Source organism: Agelaius phoeniceus, chromosome 3 (genome assembly GCF_051311805.1).
Source record: "Agelaius phoeniceus isolate bAgePho1 chromosome 3, bAgePho1.hap1, whole genome shotgun sequence".
In the NCBI taxonomy this organism is placed as follows: Eukaryota; Metazoa; Chordata; class Aves; order Passeriformes; family Icteridae; genus Agelaius; species Agelaius phoeniceus.
Window position 1 is genome coordinate 46,561,059 of NC_135267.1, and position 18,962 is coordinate 46,580,020.

At 40.8% G+C, this 18,962-nt stretch overlaps 1 protein-coding gene and 1 long non-coding RNA gene across 2 annotated transcripts in view; one reads left to right on the plus strand and one right to left on the minus strand.

Moving 5' to 3' along the window:
• The window catches only part of SESN1 (sestrin 1), a 76,980-nt gene extending 64,591 nt beyond the window's left edge, over nucleotides 1-12,389 (minus strand). Inside the window, exon 1 of the mRNA XM_054628586.2 lies at nucleotides 11,687-12,389. Coding sequence (XP_054484561.1) covers nucleotides 11,687-11,950 — 264 coding nt within the window. The 5' untranslated portion in view covers nucleotides 11,951-12,389. The remainder of the gene's footprint in view (nucleotides 1-11,686) is intronic.
• Nucleotides 12,390-12,433: 44 nt separating this feature from the next.
• On the plus strand, nucleotides 12,434-14,964 carry LOC143693549 (uncharacterized). Its single transcript, XR_013181333.1, has 2 exons — nucleotides 12,434-12,765; nucleotides 14,532-14,964. It is a non-coding gene; the product is annotated as an uncharacterized LOC143693549 (long non-coding RNA).
• The last annotated feature ends 3,998 nt before the right edge of the window (nucleotides 14,965-18,962 follow it).

An 18,962-nucleotide genomic window follows, 5' to 3' on the forward strand; every position in this document is an offset into this window, starting at 1 on the left:
AGTTACATCCACTTTACTTAATTATTCCTTCCTGTGAGCTTTAATATAATTGCTTTGCAATGGTGCTCTGTTCTATCCTATACATACACTGCTAGCAGTTCTAGCTTTTATACTGTACAGGAAAGAATATTGGGGCTAAGATTGGATCCAGCCATACCCGGACCTCTCTCTGAGAAGGAGTTTAGAAAGCAAGGGGTTCCTTTCAGCACCTTGTGGTTCAGCAGCAGGACCTTGTCACTCCACCCTCAACAAGTACACAGAGCAAATGTTCAGAAGAGTAGTATTCGTTTTTCTGCTGAAATTTGGAAAACACATGATGATAGACATGTATGTTTCTGTTACAGAATCAAGAAGGTGTCTCCTTACAGCTGTCTAAAACAGCTAGATACAAAAAGAAAAATTTCACACCAGACCATCACACAGGACAGAACCAGATAGGTTATATTAGCAAAGGATAACCTGGGATAAGTTTGCACTAAAACCACAGACTTTCAACAAAACTTCAAGCTTTGGCCCTCCCACGCCAGCATCCCTGACACAAACTCTGAGATTATATCGTCGAAGACATTTTATTCCTCAAAAGGCAAATGTTTATTCATTAAGTTATCATTAAACAGGGAATTTGTGAGTCTGAGTGAGTGTGCAACTAGAGAAATTTTCAGTTTCTCAACACAATCAAGAAGAGATTTAGAAGATAGTATTAAAATCTGATTTTATTCTCCATAAAATACAGTCTTTTTTTGACCTCAGGACATCTGCCCAAGTATTTTTTTGCAACTGTTTTTTTGAAGGAACAGTCAGCAAGTCATTTAGCTTCCATGTGAGATTCCCATCAGAACTTTGCAATTGCCTTAGCATGTTTTTATGCACATGCATGAAGATTTATTGCCAGTGGAAATGACTTTTGAGCCACGTGGCTACCCTATCCCAGAGATCTGATAGCCAAGAACTGTACCTCCCCCCAAAACATGCGGATGTGTGACACACTGCACCGCAGACCTGGGGCTCTGAGAGGAGGAACATAGGTGGAAGCCACATATATGGGAAGCACACGACAGCTTACCAGTACAAAATTAATTTCTGAGTCATGAAGCAGCCATATTTTCCACTGCCCTTAGGAGTAATGATCTGCACACTAAATTCAGAGTGTATAAAACCAGCACTTTTCCCAAGTCTTCTATCACTATACACAAACATACCAAAAACTCTACAAAAAACCACAGAACAGTCTATGCTTCAATCTCAGGTATTCATTTAATGTATAAGCTACAAAGAGTTAACTACTACCTTTAGAATCTAAAATTAAGATTTTTACATTGCACATTACAAATGGTATCTTCTGCATTAAAAAACAGCTTTCATTCCTAGTGAAACCTTACTCAAAACCTTGAATCCTTTAACAAAAAGGCCTGACACTGAATAATGAAAGAAAAAGAAGCAACATTTGACATTTCCAATTTACACATACTCTTCTGACAGATTATAGACAATATCAGCCAAGCAGAGTTGCCATATTCTGAACAGCAAGAAAAGCAGAACACTACAAGCCAAGATACCAATATGCCTTCTAAAAGCCAGACAAAAGCATTTCTTTTCCATTTGGCTTATTTTCCTGCCTCGTGGAACAGAACAGTAGCAATAAAAATGTCAGAATTAAGCTTCTCTTACAGAACACTATTTATACATCAATTTCTAGGTAAATATAAGCGACCATTACAAACATAATTCTTAAAAACAAAATGTAACCTAGGTGAAGTTATAAGGTTTCCAAAACCTTTTCTGTAACACAAGTAGGAAGGACAGCATGGACACAAAGGAAGTTACAGCAAATATCAAAAGCATATCCTGGTAAGGCCTTATCTTGTAATATGGTGAGCTCCAGAAAACGTTTTGTGCACAGCAGTTGCCAAATATTTACTACTAATTATTATATATATTAGTACTATTATTACTATATAATAGTACTAATATTTAGTTAAAGGGACATAAGCTTGCACTCAGCACTGACTTGAAATTCACAGAAAGTTTTTCTTAAACTTTTTCCTTTCTTTGGTCTTTCTTCTACATGGGTATCAGTATGAAACTAGTTTAGAACTAAAATTTAAATAAATGGAAAATCCAAACAAACAGTTTAATCTGCGTGGAATGTGCTGTTGGCAAACAGGCTGCATTTAAAGCTAAAAGTTTTGTAGCACCAGAACACCAGCAACAGGCTCAGCAACAAGCTGCAATGGAAAAAAATCTTTCAGAAAAGAGGTGGTTCTCCTCCTCCCAGAAAGAAACACCATCCCCTCTCCCCCCGCAAAAAAAGAAAACAAAAGAAAAAAAATGCACACAGGAAAGGCTTTAGAACTTTAAATAAGTTTGCATTTTCAGGTTTATTCCTCCTTTGAATAAATGGTCTTATTATTCCATGTTTACTCTCTAGGAGCTAAGAAATCCTTGACAAAAATATTTGTCTCAGAAGAAAACCGTTTAAAAACAATTCAATAACAAACAAAAATATCCCAGGGAGAGAAATGTGGTAAAGGGGTGATTACATCTTGAGTCTCAAAGCTCAGGCCCACAAAGCCAGTCAGCTATTTAGGCAGACAAAGACTTGCCAGGAAAGACCTGCAAATAAGAAATCTTTATTACTGACTCCAGAAGGCATAGAACAGTGAAAAAAAGTTACAATTTTTAACTAATTTACAGGGAAAAAAATAAAAACCACGTGTTTTCAGAAGCAGTTTTCAGTGCTTTTCTACAGTACAGTGCCTGAATTGAAAGTTCTTGCAGTTGCACAGAAGGGACACATTATCAGATTACATAAGCAGCATCACCTCTATTTTTAAAATACCAGCCCAGTATATTTTTGGGTAATATTCTTGCACTAGAACACAGCACTGGGTGATACTTTTAACCCAAAATTACATGAAAGAACAAATTTTGTTTCTACATAAAGCTGAAGTAAGAGAAATGGTAAATTGTTTACTAGGTTTAAATAGAACTAAACCAGTTCACCTTCCCAAACCAACTTTTGGCAGTAATTTAACCTAAGCTTTCCAAAAAAAAAAAAAAAGACAAAGGGAAAGAAAAAAGTCAAAGTCACTGAAAACATCAGAAAGGCAGTAAACAAGAAAAAATGCCAACACTTAACTTTTTGGGCTTAATTAATTTATGTAGCTTCAAGTGAAGATTTCCATGTTTCCATTGATTTCTGGGGAGAAACCTAAGCTTTTCCCACCCTCCAATCCCCGTTAAACTGTAAACAATTTACTGGAATAGAAAACCATACTGACAGCAAACCATATTTTTGGAAATTTAAACACTCGGTATCCACAGGAAAATATAATCAAGCTTTCAAAACCTTTTTTTCTGGCCCACAATGGTATATTCAGTACTTTTCCACTATGTTTATTTTAAAAGGAGAAACCCTGACCTGAAGAAAAAGTCAAGAGTAAGATGACACAACAGCAAGTATTTCTTCAGTGCTCACTTTACACTTGTCACAGTAAGACAATGTAATTTTCTTTAAAGTAATATGCTTTGGTCAGGCTAACAGAAGATACAGTATTTTACATAACCTAGAAATCCATACTTTTTTTTACTTAATATTGTATGCTAATTTACAAAAGATTGCAAAATCTTAGATCTTTTCCCTTTGCTTGAACATCTCCTCAAGATACATAAAATTTCCCCATTTGTGAGCAAAAATCAGCCAAGAGCCCAAATGAGGACAGTTATTTACTAATAAACAGGACAAACAAATTATATTATAAAATCCCCCCAAAAATATAAATAAATTGGCTTTTTGGAAACTTAGAGCAGAACTTCTAGGAAAATCAATGCAGAGAGGGGAAGGATCACTGCTACCCATACACTATTAGAATCAGAGCAAGAAGAACAATTTCAGATAGAGACCTAAGTGGACACGAGAACATGAGTGTAGACTGGAAAGGATCATATCCAGTTATGAGTTGAAATGAACAGCCAACTTCTAAAATTACCTCTAGAAAGAGAAGCAGAATCAAAAGAAAGTTTTAAAAAAATCTAAAAAAGCATTCATGTGACTTAGTGACTGCTAGATCAGGAGAACAGATGCTGCTATTTACAAAATGCATTCAAGCTGAAGCATTTCTGGTTCCTACAGATCTCTAGGTATCAACTCCTATTTAAAAAAACAGAAAAAGACAGGGAACAAATATTTTTTAACTAAGCCACCAATGTACATCCTATAATTGCTTACCTCATTACTAAACAGCAATAGATAAGGAAACATTTCTGTTTGATTTCTTCAGTTTTAAAGTACTTCAATGCAGTAAAAAAATAAATATCAACCAAGATATTACCAGAAGTGTGCTTCATGCAAATAAAATTTGTAGTTATGATGTCCTGAAAATCAATGCAGCAAAATCACATAAATTCATAAATTTACAGATAAAGTAATTTCCAACAATTATAAGGAAAAGCTGACTAAGCAAAGCTCATTTCCATTCATAAAGAGCCACATACCATTAGCATGGAAAATTATGGAAAGGCTCAAACACAGAAACAGTATTAGAAGTGCCCCAGATGCCCTACTTGGCATCACTTTGAGAACCTCCACTGTTTTCAAGCAACTCCTTATTCCAACCAAAGACATTCCCAAGGTCAGGCAATTCTGGAGTTGACAAGCTCAGCAAGAGAAAATTTTCCTTCATCTCTCTAAACAGACTAAAGCCTTAAGAAAGAAGGCAAGTAGGCTGAAGGAGGGAAGAGTCAGATAAGGCCATCTGAGTTTTATTGAGCATCTAAGTCTTTAAGAAATATTTTCACATGCCTGCTCAGAATATTCCCTGACATGTCAAGATAAATTCTTCTCCATTAACATCAGCCTGACCCCACACATGTGATACAGACCCATCATCAGAACATGCTTACAATAATACTGCAGAGGCAGCAGATGCCATAAATAAGACTGATTATTTTAAAGCGTCATGTCATTACTTCAGTATTCTCAATTTGAGGAAAGCAAGAGTATTAAACACCACCAAAAAGCCCATAACAGACAGATGTTTTCTAAACTAGTGATCTGGTAAAGCACCATGTGGATTTTGAAGGGAGCACCGTACAATGAATAATTAAATCCATTCCATCCAATATCTGGAAGAGACAGAACATGCTTTTGCTATGAAGCGAACTTACAAAAAAAGATGTTTTAATTCATTGTATATAAGAGTACTATGGGAAACAGGAATTGATTTGGGTATTGGCATTGTGCAGAGAGACTAGTCAGCTTCCAGACAGATCAGATTCACCAGCACCAGTGAGGATATCATATTTAAATTCTTAAGCTTGAATAGACTATAAATTTCAACACCTTTCTAGGGTGGCTGACCAACAGTAAGAATCACAGGAGAACATCCCTATCATGCAGCAGGACACAGTCAAATTAACTTGGACAAAAATCCTAAACCTAACAGATCTGCCTAGCTAGAGATCTCAATGTTCACCAAAGAAAACTACTAGTGTTGTACAGGAAGGCTAAAAAAGACTTTAGACAAAGTTATAAAGTCATTTTTCAAAGATTACCCCCAAGAAGATTAAAGATTTGGAAAGTTAGGCAGTCTTCCATAACACCGCTGATCAGGATAAACCATTTGGGAGCAATGAGCATAATTTTCACCCTTATTACTCTTAACAAGTGTGCACCATAGAGCTCAAACACAAAGCAAAGAGTGAATTATTTTGTGAATTCACATTGCTAGAACAAATACAGCAATGAAACAGAAAAGTAACTCCTATTTCATCCTTTATGGATGCACACAGGGGAATGACTACCTCCTCTCCGGGCAGAGGCTTTATTTGTCCTACCACAGTGGCAGAGAACACAAGGTCTGCTTTGGCTATGACCAGAAATCTTCCCATCCTTTCTGGATGCCCATTTAATTTAAATGATACAAGTATTTTGCCAGGATTTGGAAAGGAAGGATATTCCCTTCCATGTCCTCTGCCAAGCAAGCCTAGATCCCAATCAGTCCCTCAAGGTTTTAAGACAGGAAAATTTATTTGGCTGCTCACATGACCCCTCTATTCTGTGCCCTAACAGCCCTTGGCAAACTCTGGAATTCTGATACATTTATCCACTAAAGCAGCAGGCCTGAGAAAACAAAGAGATAATCAAAACCACCCCTTCAAGCCACCTGATGCTTTTATGTATGAGACAGGTTTCAGACCACAGGTTTGAGCACTGTTTGTCAGGTAAATACACTCCTGAAGATCAAAGGGAAAGGACTTAGATGGTTCTTGAAGTCCCTCCAAGCAGTTACCAATACAAAACACAGAAAAAGAAGCTGGAAGGAAAAATCATCCAGCTAGCAATGCTCTCCCTTTCCCAGGGAGAGATCAAATAAGCACCTCGCTCCTGCCTGATGTTTAAGAACAGTTTAGATCTAAAGATGAACATGACTGGATAAATCTATCCTAATACTGAAATTTTCCCCAAATGTCCAATCCAAGTCTTCCTGGAATTTAGATCCATTGTTCATTCATTCTAGCTCATGTTTTCTTTGTTTTTGCAGCAGGATTTTCATCCCTTTTCATCACATTTCTTTTTGAATATATTATCTTAAGCCTCCTTTTAGCTGACCACACCACCAGTAAGTGCTTCAAACCTTCTTCACAAAAAAAACTCCAAAGGACTAGAAAATATTATACAAACTCACATTAAATATTAAAGTAATTTTAAATTATATCATTGCTCTCCAGTTTTCTTACTCTCCCTCCCAGCTCATAATCCATTCAACAAACCATAAAAATTTGTTAATCAAGCCTTTGCTGGACTGGACCTTGTGGAGGCTGTACCAAGTATTGGTTACCTGACCTCACTTGCCCTCTGGGGATGGTTTTCCAGCTAATTTTACTCACTAAAGTGCAGTTTATAGACCACAATTCCCCAGCTTGTTAATAAGGCTATCATGTGAACATTGAGGACTCCAGTATATCAATCTATTAATATAATAGAATATCTCTGCACCACAAGGCCTGTTACTCCATCACAGAAGCAGTAGCAATGCTGGATTTAAAAGAATTTATCCTGGCTAAGTCTGCTTTGGCTGTTGCTCAATTTCTTTTCCTAGGCACTAAAAATGTGTTTCAACACTGGTCCAGTATTTTTTCTTTGAGCTACAGTTAAAATCCATCAGCTTCCTCTTCATCCCATCCCATTTAGCCCACACTGAAGAGGCATGCACCAATTAATCTGAGTCTGCTACTTCCCTCCACTATCTTGAAATTACAATCCACTACATGAGATCACTTCAGCTAGTTGCTTTTTTAAGCACCCTGGAATTAATTTCACCAGGCCCTACCAGATTTAAAATCTGTTGCTTATCCAAGCAACCTACAGGTTTTCCCTCCAGCCTAGGAAGGTACTATTTATGCTTTTATGGCTATTGACTACACAGGCCGGATTAACCGTTTCAGAAAACATTTCAATCACCTCAGCATCATCTGTTAATCCACTAATCTGTGGATCTTTTATTTCTTGCTTTCTTCCAATATTCATTTTAGCCATGCCTCCTCATGATTTTGACCATCCTAGCTTTATTCATATGTCTTTGTGTACTTTCTATATGTTTCCTTTGTTTACATCAATGAAAAGATCAACAGAGAGCAGAGTTATTTTTTCATTACTAATTTTCCCCTTCAATGAAAGTGTTTGGTATCATTAGACTACTTCTCAAAGAGGTAGAGATTGTTATTTTCTTCCTTATATTTGCCCCAAATCAAGCTCTGTGTGCCATATTCTCTGCTTTTTGACATTTACTGGTTTTTATGCTGTTGTCATCTTTTATCCTATGTAGACTAGAATCTTGTTGCACCAGCAGAACCTGCCCTCCATCTATGTATTCTCTTTGTTTATGAAGAGAATGAATTTACACACCCATGGAAAGCAATATGTCCTGCTGAGTTTTCTCCACTGAATGGTTACAAGAGATTTTAATTATCAAATCTCATCCTTTCAGTGATTCTTCTCCAGCTATGGACAGACACCTTGTATTTGTGTCCCACTCCTACATTACTGATTGATCCAACAGAGGCTGGCAGAAGACTGTTCATGAGCATGTGTTTAGACATTCCACGGCTGTTCTTTCCCAATATATTTGTGTTGGTGTGCGGACACCCAGCACACTGGGAGGAATGACGCACTACTCTGCAAGGTCATAGGCACCATGCTAAAAATACATGCAGAACACCCCATCAGCAAGAATTTACCAAGAAGCTAGGATACATCTTGGGGGTTTTACCTCAAAAACCATTCATCAAACATTTATAAATGCAAACATTGAAACTGCTTTCACTTGGTTAAAGCATTGCAATTGAAATATGTTTAAACCATTTTTAAAATTATCCATTGAGGACAAAGTGGCTTTAGGAACTTGCTTTTATTAATAAAAGCAAAAATTAGAAAAAAGGGAATTCATTTGCTGACATTGTCTTTATAATAACTCTTACAAAAACAACTCATTTATTCTAAATAGAAAACCTATGTATTCTCTCAGGTAAAAAAGTATATGTTATTATACATATAAAGACATAGAGCCTACAATGAGAAAACTCATTATCCTGAACATAAGTCAAATCAACAGGAATTTATGTTAAGCAATAATTAATTCTACAGATTCTGATACAAGCAATATTATTTATTAATAATATCATTATTAATGCTATTTATGAATAGCAAAGAAGAAACCTGCATACTTAGCAGCCCACCATATATCACAGGAATTTTTATCCAGGGGAAAGAAACCCCAAAACATAACAAAGGCAGGCTTAGAGGGATGCCATGCTGACACAGGCTGCTGCCAAGCCTGCAGCTTACACCAGCCATACAATGCATTTTACCAACTTGCTCCAGACACAAAGCTGCAAAATCACCAGGAGCACCAGTTGCTCATGCCTAAATATTTGCTGACTGCCCCAACAGGCAAGAGGGCACTAACTCAAAGAAAGAAATAGCAATCAGACCACATGGAAAATTCTAATCTTTGATGTCCTCACTGATTTATGCTGGAAGCAAATCTGAAAGATGAATAAAGCACATTTTGCATTTCTCCGTATTGAGGCAGCTGGGGTGTGCAGGAACAAAAAGAAATACCTAAGTCCAGGCTCAGAGTTCTAGTCTGGGATGGACCATTCCACAGGAGAGAGAACGAGGGGGGCCGTAGTTCACAGGGGAACTTCTGGGTTCAAAGTTGCCTCTCGTGCCCTGGGCTCCATGCCATTTAATAACTTTGGACAGCATAATTGTACATACTGCTTGAAGTCCATATTGTGGACTTCAGTATTGTTTCAGAGCCTAAAAGAGGGAGATAAAGTAATACAAGTGCTGATGCTGATCTGAATGGGATTTCACATTTTTAAGTAACTAACCTTTGGAAGCACTGCTGAAAGCCACAAGTTCTATGGGGTGATAATAGTTAATTTAATAGTTTGCTCTATCTGCCATCTTCACTGCAGAGAACTGACCAATATTATTCTTGATGATTTATCAACAGAAAACCATTTCATGCCTGACAGGGGAGCTGAGGAGCACCCAAAACAGAACACCTGCACTGGATTATTTCTCCAACAAATGTGGATCCAAAGATTACAATGAAAATTTTCATTTATAAGTACAGACACAAGAACTAAGATTTGCCACTCTAAATTGATAAAATACAGAATACTTCTCTCTTAGATCTGTGCTCCTGAAAAGGAAAATGTACAAAAGCAGCTTTTAAAATTTTTCTCAAAATAATGTTGTATTTGACTTTATTTTGCTTAACTTATTGGTAAACTTTTACTGCACCTTGTGTGTACAGTTGGTTTCACAGCTATTAAGCCTTTGACACCTATGTTTATTAATCAAACCAGCAAGGACCACAGCATTCGAACTTGCTTTTGCTGTATGAAGATGGACATTTTCTGCCAGAACTTTTTGGCCTAGTTAAAAAAAAAAAAAAACTAGTAACAAAGTTTCTAAACCACACTAAAACTTGAACAGACCACTAACTTCAAATACATAAAAACATAAAAGGGAATCATCTGGTCCTGTATTCTGACCTCACCCCAAAATTTAGGTGAGAGATCACCATCTGTTTGGCCTTTGAATAGACTGATATTTTGAACCTGACAAAAACAAGTCTTCCCTTAGCAGTCTGTTGCAGTAACTCATCACTCCCACTGGTAACAGACTCACTTCTCATATGAACCTTTAACAGGGAAGATGCCAGATGAAGTTTTCAACTCAATATTCAAGTTTGGGGTGGTTGCTTGTTTCACTGGCTTCAGTTTTTAAAGAAAAGCTGTCAAGCTTTTCACTTAGACCATGTGGAACTATCAGCTTTGAGAAAAACTCCACACACAGCCTAAACTGGGTAAAATAAGTTACACTGTATTGATCACACTGCACACTACTAAGAAGTTAAACAAAATAAACAGAGACCCTTTCAGCTCCAATAACTCAAACCCGGAATGTATTTCTATATATAGGATAACATAAAATGTTTTTTTTATGTTATACATATTTATGCATATCATGTATAAATTATTCTATCTATAGTACTTTCATATATTATTATTATGTTTCCCTGGATTTCCCTATATTCAACCTGGTAAAGTTCAGGGAGAAAAAGCACAGTAGTGAAAATCAGGCAGCTATCTCCAAGCACAGCTCTCTGTATTCACTTGAGATTAAAAGAAATACCCGAATTTCCTTTTCCTACTCTGCAGCTAAAAGCAGCAGCTTTAGCAGTGCTGCTGGACCCGTTGACACAAGAATTCCGAGACCTGTGCAAAAACTTGAGGTGAGCAAGACAATCGCAATGCAAGTAACTATAATTAGACTGCAAGAGTGGAAGAGTACAAAGTAACATTTATTTTTGTTAGCATTAGGTCAGTAAATGTAATCCTCTATTGGCTAGCCTGCCTATGATGCCTTTGAAAAAAAAAAAAGTTTGGATCCTATCGATGCCAGTGGAAAAACTATTTACCAATAAACAACAAGAAGGGCATTCTGACAGGCTCTGCCTTAACAACAAGCTCACATGGCTTTTAAAAGCTCCAAGACTTCCCATTTATATTTTCAATTGGCAACACGAATATCAATACCCAAATCCTTCCTGCTTTTCTGTTAAAGTTAACTGGGTAATACCACAGCACTGATCATACAGACTGAAACTAGAGCGTTAAAGTTGTCATTTTAGTGCTTCCTTGGGGATGCCCCAACTTTCCAGCCATTCATTGCCAAATCCTGTCTGGTGGATTCCACTGAAAGACTTCGTGCTTTTTCACAGAATAGTTAGGGTTGGAAGGGACCTCTGGAGATCACCCAGTCCAACCTCACTGCCAAGGCAGGATCACCTAGAGCTGGTGACACAGGAACGTATCCAGGTGTTTTTTGAGTGTCTTCAGTGAGATATTCCCCCTCCCTCCCTCCCCCCGCTGCCTTTCAATAACGCTTTTCCAGGTGTTTATTCGGGGAGAGAGCCATAGGGGTGGGGAGTACTTAGCACGTATTAATTGCAGGAATAAATCTGACAGGGTGGATCAGACGCCCACCTCGGGGCACAGATGAAACCCGAGGGCGCCCTGCGTGGGACGGGGCCGGTCCCAAAGCCGGCCTGCGTGGGAGATCCCGCGGGCCGGTCCCAAAGCCGAAGGGGTGGAGTGCCGCGCTCACCTGCACCCCGCCGAGGATTGCCTCGCTCTTCTCCCTCACGTCGGGGAAGGGGCACCGCTTGGACAGCATGAGCAGGCGGGCCAGCGCCTCGCCCAGCCCGTCCCGGGCGGCGGGCACCGGCAGCCCGTCGGCGGCCGCCCCGGAGGCGACGCTCTCTGCTCGGCGGAGCACGGCTTGCCCGATGGTGTCCAGGGTGGCGGCGCGGGCGGCGGCGTCCCGGCTGCACAGCCCGTCCCAGCGCACCTCGCCCTCCCGCTCCTCCATGGGGCCGCCCGGCCGCTGCTCCCCCGCCGCAGCCACCGCCTCCTCCTCCTCAGCAGCCCCGGCGCGGCCGCCCCATGGCGGGCTCCCGGCAGCCGCCAGCCCGCCCACACAGACGACGACGAGCGCGGCCGCTGCGAGCGCAGAGCCCGCTGCCCGCGCTGCATGGGGGGCAGTGCGGGCCCGTGCCCCCGAGAGCTGCCGCCGCCCTCCCGCGCCGGGGCAGCCGAACGAGCGGCGCCGCTGCGGCTTCGCCTTTCCCGGCGGGGAGAGGGGCGGCCACCACCCCGCGGCGCCGGCGGCTCCTCCTCCCTGCCCCGGGCATGGAGGGAAAGGGCGGCCCCGGCCCTGCCTCTCCCGGGGCGGCCCCTCAGCCCTCCCCGCCGGGGCCGCCACCGACCCCCGGCAGTCCCCTCACGCGGGGTTGGGGGGAAATAGCCCCGCCCAGCACGGGGAGCCCGCGTGACAGACCGCCGCTCAGCCAATCGTCTTTCAGCGCTCCCACCCAGGGGGCCCAATCGCGGCGGGGAGCGGCACTTCCGGGAGGGGCTGCTGGGATATGTAGTCCGGACAAAGGGCGGCCCTGCGGCCCTTGCGCGGGAAGACTATGTGTCCCGGCAGGCAGCGCGGCGCGCGGCCCGGATCCTGCCGGGGAAGGGGGAGCGCCCGCAGGGATGCGCGCACGGTATTCCCGTCCGGTATTCCCATCAGACTCTTTGATGGGAGTCTGGGGGGATTTTCCCATCCGTCGCAGCGGGTTATGGAGCGCCCATGGCGGGTGGCACCCAGGGGTGAAGCAGTCCTGGGATGTATCCTAAGTAAGCGCGTCAGCGGAAGATCTGTCGGTGCTAAGGAAACACAGTCCCGTCGTCACTTGGGATAAAGGAGGGATGGGGGGGAGGGCGGGGAAATCCCCGGAATATTCACATTGAGCAACAGTTCCGCGGTGTTTTTATCCAAATTAATCCCAGGGGATTGTTTAAAATCCCAGTTGTGCAGGGGCTGATGAACCCGGAGAAGAGAAGGCTCGCGGGGAATCTTACCCGCGTATAGATCCGGACGTTTGTATGTGCCCAGAGGGAAGGTGCAATGAGGATGGAGCCAGGGTGGTCTCGGTGGTGCCCAGTGTCAGTATCAGAGGCAAGGGACTCAAACTGAAACGCAGGAGCTTCCCTTTTAATTTTCAGACAAATCAGTTCCTTGATCCAGTTCACCTCTTGGCAGGGAAGAGGAGAAGAAAACAAGGGCAGAACTGTTTGTAGCTGTCACATTGAAGCAATCATGAAACTAAAATTTTGAGTACACAGAAAGGCAAAAGAATACTAAGACTGGGAGTAAATTAGAAACAGGACATTGAGCCTCCATAGGGTCTTGCATAATTATTTTTTGCTTTTCGCATACACATTTCCCACTCTAAAATTCAGATGTCAAAACTGAAGGTAAATGCAGAACAAGCTACTTTTATGCCACAGAAAGACACAGAAACCACTTCTGAGTCCAGGAACAGAGGCTGGGCTGGCTCACCAACATCATCCATTGTCAGACCTCTTCTTTGCAAAGAATCTGATTTCTTCATCTGCCATCCCTTTGTTTTCTGGAACAGTTTCTTTAAAACTTGCATTTACCTGTACCTTTGAAGGAAGACCAGTCTGTTTTTGCCCATAAAATCCCTTCTGCAAGGAGGCTGCATTGCCATTGTTCAGGAGGGTGGACAAGCCTGGGCTGCTTCACGCAGCTGCTTCCTCCAGGCCCTTGGCACCCTGGTGAACAATGTGTCTGCTGAAATCAGCACTACCTGTAATAAATATGAGTCTTGACTTCTCTAAGCACTCCAGGCTTCCACCCACCATAACTGATGGGTTCAAAGAAAATAGTTCTGCCAGTACTTTTTATGTTGTTGGAGGGTTTTTTGTTTGTTTTTTCTGTTTTTTACATTAGCTACCACTTCAGCTTCCAATCCCATTCTGTTGTCACTCGTTATGGTCTCCCATTTTCCCGTGAATGGGCATGTCACATCTGTTTGCTTTATTTCTATCTAGATTTTGATCTCCAGAAGTTGGCTAGATCTTATTTTTCCCATTATGAGTTGTTGGGTGTCCCTGACAATGACAACATATATCCAAGATCAGAAGAGTGAACCAGAATCAGAGCTGGAGCTTTGGTGTTTTAGACTTTGGTACAGCTATATTCGCACACTGAATGCCAAGATTGATTGAAAGTCACAGCACTGCCTTTTATCTTTTAGAAGCTGTTTTTTCCACTGGCTCCAAATGAACTCTGGCTACAGGAAACAGATTGTGAAACTGGCTCCAAGGCCTAAACTTCAGATTTCAGCCCTTTGTTTTATAGATTTTAATGTAGTACTTAGGGAATAGCCATGAGGATGGCTTTATTTTTTTTCCAAACCAAATCTCTGCAGTTTTCTGATACCAGGTCAGGCTTCTTTATGCACTGTAAGACATTGTGGAAATCAAGGTCAAAGGCTACCAGTGGATTTAATCAGAGCCCAAAGTTAGGGGAAAGTGTTTGTTTGATTTGCGTGTTCACAGACTGCAGTTAATATGCTTGTTTTTGATCCCTACAGAATGGATAAGAGAGAGGCAGAATTATGAAGGAAACAATCTGGCAACTCATCCAGAATTACAGCAGTTGAGTTTTCAAAATGATAAGCTGAAGAAAAACAAATTTGTGGCTGTTTTAAACCTCAGTATTTCCTTCCTTCATGATTTATCAACTTCCTTTTTTTTTTTAACTAGATAAGGACTTCTATAGCCAAATGCAGATGACATCCAACAGCAGAATTATTTTTGAAAATACAATATCTAGTAATTGTATTCATGTTCTTTCTAAGATATAAGATCTAAAATATATTATCTTTGCTTTTAAAAGTTCATTCCAGTTTCTGTATGTCACAAAAGAACACTTTACTCGAGAATGCATTTTGTCAAATACTGGAGAACTAATAATAACACAGTAAAACTTGTGCAGTCTAGAAGGAACTGCTTTTTTAAATTAAATTCCTTCAACTGTTTTCCTTTACACCTGGTTTTCTTAAGTCTTACTTCATTCCAATTGCTAAATACCTAGGATGGGATGACTCTTCAAAAAGTTCACCCTCCCTTTTTAGATCTGTGTTTTGGCATGTTGCCACAATAAATGGCACTCCAGATTAAAATGCATTTTTCTTCACAGCTACTTTCTGAGAAAACAAAGTTCTGTGACTCCTGTTTTGCAAAGAGACACCAAAAAGCCAGAGGCTACTCCTCTCATGCCTTTGAACCCAGGCTCAAGTTTGGTGTCAAGTCCAAACCATTCTGTTTGGAGGAGATGTGACCTTTTTTTGCTTCTGAACATGTGTTTGTACAACTAATGTGTTCTGCCCTATTCTGTGTTGCAGGCATACATTTGCACCAAACCCTGCCACCCTGCCTCCTTAGAGGTCACAAATACAGCAGGGATGGGTAAATTAGACAGCACCTTCTTCTTAGGAGACCAAATCTTCCATGCAGAAAATCTGTGGAATAGTTTATGCTGGGGAGTGGGTTGCTTTGAGCAGAGCTGGGCTATGAACTAGAACTAGGCCAGAACTACTTAAAGTCCTGCTGGATGTTGCCAACTCTCTGACTGTACTCCACTTAACTATAAATGTCACCTGAAACACTGAGGACAAGGAAAACAGTATGGGTAAACTAAAAGTGCTGTTCTGAAAAACTCCTCTGAGCAGCCACCTGAACTTTTGTTAATCTGTTTCTGGGCAGAAGTGTTTGGAATTGCCCCAAACTGGGCACTTTGCAAGCTGTCTCCTCTTTGTTCCCACTTGTGGTCTGGAAAGTAGGTGGAGCAGCTCTAAGAGAGGTCCTGCTGGGTGGAACCTCTCCAAGCCCAACAAGTCAGGGTCTTTTGTTGTAGGCACAGATGGCTTCAGAGCCTGGCAGAATTTGGTAGAGTGCTCACCTTCAGTACTGTAACCCAGGGATTGAAGAATTGCCTTTTAGCTCAAAGGCATTTACATCAACACCTGCTAACTACCAGGAGAGTGTCCCAGGTACTCAGGAGGATTGCAAAATGGAAGGGAAGCATTCATCACCTCACTTGGTGAATTTGTGCCCTACTGGAAAGGATGGCAAATAAGTGGCACCAGTGTGAGCTAGAAGGAAGGAGACACAGGGATCTATAAGCACTTATTCCTGGTTTCTGATAACTTTTCCCAGGCCAGTGCTGGTTTTTTATCCAGGAACTATTTACTACAGAAATGCATAAATTAACCCCAGGACCCTGTTTTGCTGATTGAACTAAATGAGAGAGACACCTCCTGGTTTTACTCTTTGGCCTCAGCTGCCTTGTCCTTGTTCGAGCCTCACATGCTTTTTGGAGCAGGGTCATAACTTCAAACGAAAAGGTGGTGACTCCCTGTTTCCTTCCTGCTCTTCCTCCTCCCAGTCTAGCATGGTGGTCAGGGATGAGGCATGAATGCTCCCCAGGAACTCCCACTTCCTGGCCAATGCTCTCACCACTGGGTAGCAGCACAGAGAAGGTGGACACCGTTTCCTCCAGCTGCACTTTAAAAGAAAAGGAACATTGCTCATTGGGAATTTTATATCTGCTGACAGCCCAAAAGGCCCTTTTAGTGCCTTTGGCAGGCTCTTAACACCGACCTTGGTGTTTTCCAGCAGTAACACAAAGAAAAATGCTGTGACCAGCAGCCACATGAACTGAAGTCACAGACCAGAAAAGCTACAGGGACTCTTTATTCATTGTTTTAAAGAACAGGTTTTGGCACTCACTGCCAGAAGAGGACTCCAAATTCTGAGTCCAAAGAAGATAAAGGTGCCAAGCATGGGTGGGACTTCACCCACGTCTCTGTTCATAGAGTTTCCTCACCCTGAAACAAAGCTCTTGTTAGCTCCTCACTGAGTGTGCTGCTTGTTTTGGATCTATACCTGCATTTCTTTTTCATGCAGGGAATGTAAGCCTGTCATTACCACACTCAGCCCTGAGGCTGAAAGGCTCATGTATCCTGAAACATCAGTCCCTTATTAGTCCCAACCCTCTGATTTATTAAGGTCACACAGAATGACAAGAATTGAAGTCAAGAACCTAGAGATCCACTAAATTTCCTTGCATTCAGAAACTGCATATAATTAATAGGGAAGAAATGCTTATTAAAACTTTATAATCAATTGAAGTTAGTTTTCTGCCTGAGACATTGCACAGGATTTTGTAGCATCTTACTCAGAGTTGGTTTTTCTGTATCTCCAAAGCCATGCAAGTTTAAATATACAGATTATATGAAACAAGTAATGCCTTTGACAGTTTTAAGTTTCCCCAGGCACCTCAGGGCAGAAGTAGTGATAAAACCATTCCTAGACTTTTGAATACTCATTATACCATATAATATACAAACTATTTGGCATTATTACCTAGAATATTGTGTCTGTTCAGGATGTGCAACATGAATGTTAGAATTGCTATGATTATTCTGGGTCATGTAAACAGGTGATATTTTTAAAAACCATTCTTCAACAAAATAGGTCTCCAAAATAAGACTGAAGAGTTACTCGAGGAGTTGCTTACATTTTTTCTGCATATTAAAAGGCAACTATTTCAGACAAAATATGATTTTGGGAATAATTTCTTGCCTGGAGTGAAACTTATCTTTCCCTTTTCCTTGCTAACTTTTTTTTCTCCCCTCATTCTGTTTCTTAGGCTGCCTGATGTACAAATGCAGAATGGAGTTTTTATTCCTTGCCAGGTGCCTAGCTATTGGCAGCACAGGAATATATGAGAAAAAATGTAGGTGGGGTAGTTGGTAAAAAGAGACAAATCCTATGAATAATTGCCTTCTTTGTGTTTCTCTGCTCATCCATGTCAAGCTTTTGTGGTTATCTGTCTAAAATCTACCTCCTACTCCATCTTCAGGCTAGGTTAGAGGATAGTGGATGAAGAGACTGACACTTTTCCTGAGAAAGTATTGGTAAAAACAGAAGTTTACTTTAAAAATAAATTCCAAGGCAGCAGTGGGGACACAATCTGTGTGTTTCATCTGCCTAGAGGGCAAGTTGCAACGTTCAAAACCATCTTTCAGTGGTACCATTAAATATTTGAGACATAAAAGGTGAAAATTATCATGCAGTAAAAGTGTTTACTGTGAATGAGTCAACACCTACAATAATCATCCTCTACCTTCTTACATTTCTTCATTATGATTGTCTTTTCAACCCACCCTTATATTTGCCCTGCCCTACGCTAATGTGCCTTTTCCTTTTTGCATTTGCCTTTCTAATATCTAATTATTCTGCCTGTACACAGATACAGTCTTTTATACTGGAGTCAGTTACCCTTGAAAACCTTCCCTTAACACAACAGCAAACCTTCCTTTCTTTTTTTTTTTTTTTTTTTTTTTTTTTTCCCAAGGGTATATAGCCAAATCCAGTAATTTCTTCCTGCCTTCCAGTCTGTCAGGACACACCAAACAAAAGAAACTACATATGGAAGACTGTGATGGAATCAGCTGGAAATAACAGAGGACAGAAAAAGTAGCTTTTTGCATTCTTCATGTAGAGTATGAGGAGAACACCTTCAATTTCCACATCAGTCAGTATACTAAGGGCAAGCAGCATCTCTGAATTTTAAGTATAAAATGAATAAACCTGATTGTTAATCTTGGGGGGGGGGGGGGGATGGGTATTTTTACTTTGGAAAAATCCTAGCTTTTTGTGCTAGAAGAGGGAGTAAGATAAAAGGAATACCAAATGGCAAAGGGCAAGGAACAAAGCTATCATGTAAACAAAGGATCATGTAAATACAATAAAGAGAGAGGAGATGAGGGACAAGCCCCAAATGTAACAGAAGGTAAATGAAAGAAGAGGAACAGAACAGAACTGTGAGTGAAGTGAGGAAGTGCATTAGTGATCACTTATGGTATTTGGGTTTTGTTTGATGCTTATTACAAAAAGATTATGTTTAATTACTTTGGACTGATTAAAAATATATAAATGTAGTTATTTTGATAGTA